The sequence below is a fragment of the Manis pentadactyla genome, chromosome 12, assembly GCF_030020395.1.
Source record: "Manis pentadactyla isolate mManPen7 chromosome 12, mManPen7.hap1, whole genome shotgun sequence".
In the NCBI taxonomy this organism is placed as follows: domain Eukaryota; kingdom Metazoa; phylum Chordata; class Mammalia; order Pholidota; family Manidae; genus Manis; species Manis pentadactyla.
This window is the reverse complement of record NC_080030.1, coordinates 708,456-715,589: the sequence shown is the minus strand read 5'-3', so window position 1 is coordinate 715,589 and position 7,134 is coordinate 708,456. Positions and strand designations below refer to the sequence as shown.

General features: G+C 60.7%; 1 protein-coding gene across 1 annotated transcript; it reads left to right on the top strand.

Moving 5' to 3' along the window:
* Positions 1-809: 809 nt before the first annotated feature.
* On the top strand, positions 810-5,264 carry CIMAP1D (CIMAP1 family member D). The gene is made up of 4 exons (XM_036889931.2): positions 810-936; positions 1,670-1,777; positions 3,709-3,822; positions 4,780-5,264. Exons 1-4 carry the CDS (start codon positions 810-812, stop codon positions 5,262-5,264), a joined length of 834 nt encoding a protein of 277 aa, XP_036745826.2.
* The last annotated feature ends 1,870 nt before the right edge of the window (positions 5,265-7,134 follow it).

Here is a 7,134-nt window from a genome sequence, read left to right as displayed (position 1 = left end):
TGCTACTCCAGGAAGAAGCGAATGCTCCTCCAGTGTTGGGGACCCACAGGGGGCTGGGGGTGCAGCTGGCCGTGAGCTCATTTTTTGGCCACAGTGTCCCGGGGGGAGGGAGCCCTGAGTGGCTTCAAGGCAGAGCAAGCCAGCTGATGGGGCCAGCGGGTTGCGAGCTGTGAGGCGCATAGGAGGAGTGGGGCCTGGGGTGACAGTGAGGTTGGGGACTTTATCCTCAGGGCTGCACGGGTCGCCAGAGGATTGTCATGCTCCCGGAAGGCTGAGCTGGGATTAGAGCCTGGGACTAGCCCCTGGCCCTAACCTTTGATCTGCAGTCTGAGCCAGAGTCCTGGGTTGGAGTCCTGGCTCTGTCGCTGAGTTCCTGAGGGACCGGGTGTGACATGCCTCTCTTAGCCTCCGTTTCCCCATCTGTACCCATAACGTCACCGGTCTCTCCTGCCCCAAGGCTGCAGATATTGTATTTGGTGCTCTGGCTCCCTGGGACCTGCCCTGCCCCTGGCTGCCCAGCCCACTGGCCCCCAGGGGACCCGCTCTGCTGACACCAGATTCTTTCCTGGACTGTCCAGCCACCTGGCTGACACTTGATTCCAGCTCCACTTCCAGGCCAGCATCCACCAGCCAGCCTGCCCGGGCCAGGGCCCCAAACTCCCTGCTGAGGGACAAGGAGCTGTCTGTGAGGCCCCCAGGAGGGTGTGGTGAGGCCGGGGCTCTGCCAGCACTGGGAGAAGCCACGAGGGTCTGGGGCAGTGCCGGGGACTGTGGCCTCTGTGCTCCCTGTGGCCCCTCGCCCACTCACCATGCGGACCCTCCACCTCAACCCCGCTCCACAGCTCGCCACAGCGCCCCCGGGCCCACGGGCCCCCAGGTGCCATGCTCCAGACACCAGCCTAAGGAAGTCCTGTGGGATGGCCACCCCGGAGAACGGTAGGCGCCAGCCACAGGAGGGGGGCTGTAGTGGGGGGCCCTTCCCTGCCCGAACCCTGCCTGGGCTTCTGGGCTGCTGTGGGAGCTCCTGCCCTTTCAAACCCATTCCACCAGCAAGAATGGAGCCTTGTATGGGTGGGCCTTTCTAGGGGCTGAGGGTCCCGCAGTGAGCAGAGGGGGGCAAAGGTTCTGTGGGGCATGACGCACTGTCGAGGAAATACGGATCTGTGGTGTGTCAGTCAGTGATAAGTGATGGCAGAGACTGGGGTGAGCACAGAAGGGCGAATACCAGGGTGGTCTGCAGGGAGCCGGGCACTCCCACCTGACAGCCACGGGAGCTCAGTTAGCTCCCTTGCCTGAGCCTCAGTTACTCTTTCTGTCACAAAGCAGCTGGAGTCAGGGTCCTCGGCCTCTGTGGCTCTGACATTCTTGCAGAGGCCACCAAAAGTCGCCATTGTGTCAGTATCTTTGCATGACTCGGGCCCGTTTCCTATCTGTGACAAAGCACCTCCGTGTCCGGGCCTCAGTTGTCCCAGTGGTGGGGGGCTGCTGGCCCTGCAGCCCCTTCCTGCCGGTGTTTCATGTTCGACTCACAATGCCTGTGTCACTCACTTTGTCCTGCCCCCACCCCTGCCAGGGAGGGTGCCATGGGGGCTCAGGGGCTTGGCCCTGGATGCCCCCTATCCCTCAGGGTCCCTAGCTCCAGGCCATGACCTGAGGGCTTTGGTCACAGGCTTGGGGCCTGGCTTGTACGTCCTGCCATCCACTGTGGGCTACATCAACCACGACTGTACCAGGGTGGCCAGCCCTGCCTACTCGCTCTTCTGGAGGCCCAGCAAAGGTGAGGCCAGCTGGCGGGCAGGGCAGGGGGATGGGGATGGGAGGTGGGCCTCCCGAACCTCCAGTCTGCCCCCAGGGAGCATGTCCTCACCCCCATAGATATGGGCCCCTGTAGAGTGGGGCAGGAAGCTGGGAGGGCTGTTCAACTCCTGGAATTCTGTGTGACCTCAGGGAAGGAGCTGTGCCTCTCTGGTCCTGTTGCCTTATCAAGGAAGAGGATGGAAAGAGGGTGTATGAAGAGGTTAGGGCCTGCATGTGCCTTTGCGCTCTGCAGATTCCTTTTGCTGCTTGACTTTGGGCAAGCTGTTAGCTGCTCTGTGCCTCAGTATCCCCCTCTGTAAACAATGGCTATACACTTCTTATGGAGTTGTAGTCAGGATTACATAAACATGAGACGCCTAGAGACTTTCATTAAGTGAGAATCCAGTGCCTTACAAGTAGCCGCAGTGGTGCCCGGTAGCTCATCAGCACTCAGGGAAAGCGGCCTTCAGGTGCGAATGACCTCGGTTTCTCCGTCAGCACGGCCAGAACTCCCAGGCCCTGCTTATCTAGCAGTCTGAGAGCAGAGTGTAAACTCTGTTGTCCGAACAGGCAGAGTGGCCCGGTCAGTGGGGGGCCTTGCTCTGCGATCCACTTTTCTTCTGGCCAGAATGGGTGCAATAGGGGCTGAGCGAGCATGGGATGCCTCCAAGTGCCTGACGTGGTGGCCCCCTGCCACAGAGAGCTGCCCATTTCTGTTAGTGTCATTGGGACATCCTTGCATCCTGTATCCTTCACATCGTGCCCACCAATCCCATCTCCCCATTTTCTAGAGCTGCTCTGAGGTCCCAGGTGGGCTGGGGTCGGGGGTGGATGGGTCCCATGTGTGGAGTTTGATTCACGGCAGGAGGCCTGTTGGGAGGGGCAGCTGGTGGAGGTGCATGGCCAGCACCCTCTTCTCAGCCTTCACAATCAGCAAAAATCCCAAATCAAACTGAAACAAACCTCAGGAAGCTGTAAAGGAAGGCATTAGCAATATGCTTGTGACTAGGAAAGGTTTAGAACTTAGCCCATGACCCAAAGTGACCTGGGTTCCCACGTTCTAGCCTAGTCACAGGACACCCTGGGACAGAGGGGCAGACAGGCCGGGGAGTCAGTTGGGTGTGGTGGTTAGCGCAGACTTTGCTGAATGCCCAGGAAAGACTTCTTGGAGGTGGAGGCATGGGGTCTGGGCCTTGTAGGATGAGGTTCGGTTGAGCCCCCAGGAGAAGGGCACTCCGGATACAGCCTGCAGCACAGGCAAAGGCCGGGAGGTGGGAAACGGCATGAGTGGGGACGTGCTCGCTGGTCACGAATGTGCTTCATGTGTGTGCATGGTGCCACTATGGGCGTGCATGCACACATATTGCCAGCCCAAGTCCACTCTGCGCAGGTGCTCATATGGCTTAGGAGTGGTGCTAATGGCAACCATTGTGATGGTTCCTGATGATGAGGTGCCAGGCTCTGGACGCCCCTTCTGTGGGTCGCCTCACCTTCCAGCCCTCCCATCCCACCCATGAGGAAAAGGAAGCTCACGCAGGCTAACCAGCTTGTCAGGGACGCCACCCACCCATGGGGCCCTGAAGCACTCAGGCCTCTTACCCAGCCTCGCTACTCTTACTTTACGTGCAGTGCTGAACCTCTTTAAGCTGACCCCCCCCAGTGGCAGAGGAGAGATTGAGGGGTGGGACAGCTTTGAACACCAGGACACAGAAACACTCTAGGCAAAGTTGAAGCAGAGACCCGGGGCCTTCAGGTCAGGGCAACCACACCTCAGTGGTCTGAGGTCTCTGCTCTCTGAGATGGGGCTGGGGGGCTTGGAGGCCGGCAGTGCCTCGGCATTGGCCGGGGGCACTGAGCAGGGGCAGTGGGGTCGTCGGAGGCGCCCTCAGGACCCCGGGCTCCTCTCCCCAGCATCTCCACGGGACGCCAGCCCCGGGCCAGTCTACTTCCTGGACCCAAACGTCACCCGGTTTGGCCGGAGCTGCAGCCCCGCCTACTCCATGCAGGGCCGGGGCAAGTCTCGGGGTGAGTATCTGACAGTGTCCTGCAGCGGCTCTCCTTCCCTCGCATCCCCGAGTTCTTCAGTGTCTTAGGAATGACAAAATCCTAGGGACTCAGAAGAGGGGCTGGGGACCGAGAGAACCTGTGTGACGTGGGCCGGGGGTGGTGACGTCACACGTGGTACCACGAGACAGCGCGCGGCGCGGGGACTGTGGCATATGTGCCAATCCCCTCCACGGGCTCCAAGCAGCTCATTTTCTCCCAGCCTGCCTCATTTAATTACCTGGATCCAGTCTCCCATACCCCTGCCCCTTCATCTTTTGACCTACCACCCATCCGCTGCTCCACCGACTGATCCATCAACTTACCATCCATCCATTCACCCATTTATCCACCCACCAACCTACCCAGACACCCACCTGTTCATCATACAATTTGCCAATTGATTCATTGATTCATACATCCTCTCATCCATGATCTAGCCACCGGTAATCCATTTTATCAGTCCACCTATCTACACACCCACGTGTCCATTCATCTACTCATTCACTCCTCACCCACCCACTCAAACATGGATCAAGTCAACTTCTGGGGAGCAGAAGCAGATACGGCATGTCCTTGCTTCTTCGAGACCTCAGCCAGATGGGGACCATCCCGCCTCAGTGTGGCCATGTCTGGGGACAGGGGACGACCCAGCCACTAGCATCCAGTGGGGCCGTGAGGGCTCTGCCCCGGGGGAGGGTGTGGGGAAGGCAGCAGAGAGGAGGGGCCTTTAGGGTTGCCCTGTAGGGTGACAAACAGCACCCCCCATCATCGAGGTAGAAACAGAAGGCATGCCTGGCAGAGGGTTGAACTCGGGCAAAGGCCTGGAGGCTTGAAAGAGAGCCCGCTATGGGGCAAGGCTGGGAAGGGGGCAGCCACACAAGGCCCCGACCGGTGAGGGCTCTGTCCACTGTCAACCCTCCTCCCCCATTCTCACAGGTCAGGAGGTGACACCAGGCCCTGGCACCTACAGCCCAGAGAAGGTGGCTCCTGTGCACCAGCGGACACCCCCAGCTTTTACCCTGGGCTCCCGCTTGCGCCCTCAGTCCCTGGACACCTCAGCCCCTGCCCCTAACACCTACACTCTGCCATCCCTCTGGGGCTCCCAGATCTTCATCAAGCCCAGCAGCCCCAGCTACACCGTGGTGGGCCGCAAGCCCCCTGCCCGCCCCCCACAGGACCCTGCTGAGATACCAGGGCCGGGCCAGTATGGTAGTCCGGACCCCAGTGCCTACCGGCAGCGCCAGCCAGCCTTCACCATGCTGGGGCGGCCCCGCGCCCACCCACCCCCAGCGGAGACACCCGGGCCTGGCAGCCACAGCCCTGAGCAGGTCACGGTGACGAAAGCCAGAGCCCCAGCATTCACCATGGGCATCCGCCACCCCAGACAGGCTGCTGCCATGGCTGCAGACACCATGCCATGACACCTCTGGGCTGAGCCTGGCTTCCCACGCAGTGAGGTGGGGTGTGGGCAACCCCTGCTGGGCCTGGCTTTGGCTGGGGGCTCGCAGAAATGGGGGTGGGCGAACAGCGCCTCCTCCCTCCCTTTCGGAACTGTCTGAGGTCCTTCCAGGCCACCTACTTCCCCGAGTCCCTGGGGGCTGTGACCCTGTGGCTCTGTGCAGGGTGAGCCTCTTTCCAGCGCCCCAGTTTCTACTCTCCTGGTCATGCCAGGCCAGGCAGAGAAAGGGACGCCCACACCCACACCCCTCTCCTGCGGCTGGCCAAGAGGGAGCTTCCTGTGGCCTAGAACTCCGTGTCTGCCCTGCCGGGCCTGGGTCCCCACACAGCTCCAGTTTCTGCCAAACCTGGGCTCTTCCCTGCTTCTGCTGGAAGTACAGCTGCCTGCCTGGTCCCAGCCCTGGTGCCCCTCCCTCTAGCTGCTTGCCAATAAATCTCTCTGTGGCATCCAGAGCTGTCAGCATCGCAAACACGTTTCTCTAACCTGCTGTCTGTTCACGCCACAGGAAGGAGACCTGAGCACTGCTCTCCAGATAGACCTCCAACTCCTCAGCCCCTGGGGGCTGGATGGGACCAGAGGAGGGTTCCAGGGTTGGGGGAGACCAGAAGCAGAGCCAGAGCTTTCAGTGGGCAGAGTCAGGTGGGCTTCTTGGAAGAGGAGACATTGAAATTGGGTTTTGAAGGATGTGGAGGAGTTTGATGTATTCTAACATCCATCATCAGTAGGTGCCTACCATATTCCAGATATGGATGAAAATCATCTAAGCTTCACAGCCATTCAGGGACAGGTGATGTTTACCAAGTGGAAACAGGGCTTTGGAGACATTGGACACTTATCTGAGGTCACACTGTGAGCCCTCATGTCTGTGCGATGCCATGATTTGAATCTTGGCCATTGGGCTTTGTTCCTCCCATTCTTTCCTAGGGATGGAAAGGAAATACGTGGGTCATGACAGTGTGAAGACACCTGGGCCCAGGCCTTATAAACCCCTGACCAAGAAAGACCTAACTCCTCAGCTCAGGAGGGACAGACTGCGACTGCGTCTCCCTGGAGGAGACGGCCCGCAGGGCAGCTGCAGGCTGCACCCAGAGGAGTCCTGGGTGGGCATCAGCAGCCTCCTTGGCCTGGGGGCCCTAACCAACACATGCTTCTTTCCCCAACCAGTCATCCACACCAGGACCTCGCCGCCACCACCACACACACCTGGACGCACCAGGACCCCTACACACACATTTGGAGGGACCCCAGAAGCTTTCTCCACGCGCACAACCCATGTTTAAATCTGCACACAATACGCACCGCACAGCCCTCATACAGTCCACGTCTATGCGGACCACAGTAGACACACGTTCAGATGGCGGACCTGGGCCCGGAGGAGCGGTACCCCGCGCAGACCCACGGTGACGCCCTCCGTACGCGGCTTGCCCGGAGCCGCAGACGCAGGCGCGCGCGCAACGCCACTGGCCCCACCGCACCCGCTGGCCAATCGCGGCCGCGCCCCCCTCTCCACCGCCCTCGCCTCCTCCACCGGCCGGGACGTGATCTCATTTCTCTGATTTATCGATCGGCTCCAGGAGGCCTCGCCCCTCCTTCCCCACCTGCCCGCACGCCGCAGCCCCCTCCCTTTGTTTCCCGGCAGTCAGCCGTGCCTGGGGCTGTGGCGGGGGCTGGGCCGGGCGCTGGGTGACCGTGACAGCTCGTCCGGGTGCAGAAGGAATCCACCCCTGGGCTTGGGTGGGAGACCGAGAGGCTGGGGCCAGATGGGCAGGCGGGCCTGGGAGACCGAGGGCCGAGTTAAGTTGGGTCGATGCTGAACAGGGCTCCCCAGAAGT

Bases quoted from the DNA above. Each gene is read 5' to 3' on its own strand.
- CIMAP1D (XM_036889931.2), top strand. From the start codon at position 810: ATGCGGACCCTCCACCTCAACCCCGCTCCACAGCTCGCCACAGCGCCC. The intron at 1,778-3,708 runs GTGAGGCCAGCT...TCCTCTCCCCAG, and splicing joins CTTCTGGAGGCCCAGCAAAG to CATCTCCACGGGACGCCAGC. The intron at 3,823-4,779 runs GTGAGTATCTGA...CCATTCTCACAG, and splicing joins GGGCCGGGGCAAGTCTCGGG to GTCAGGAGGTGACACCAGGC.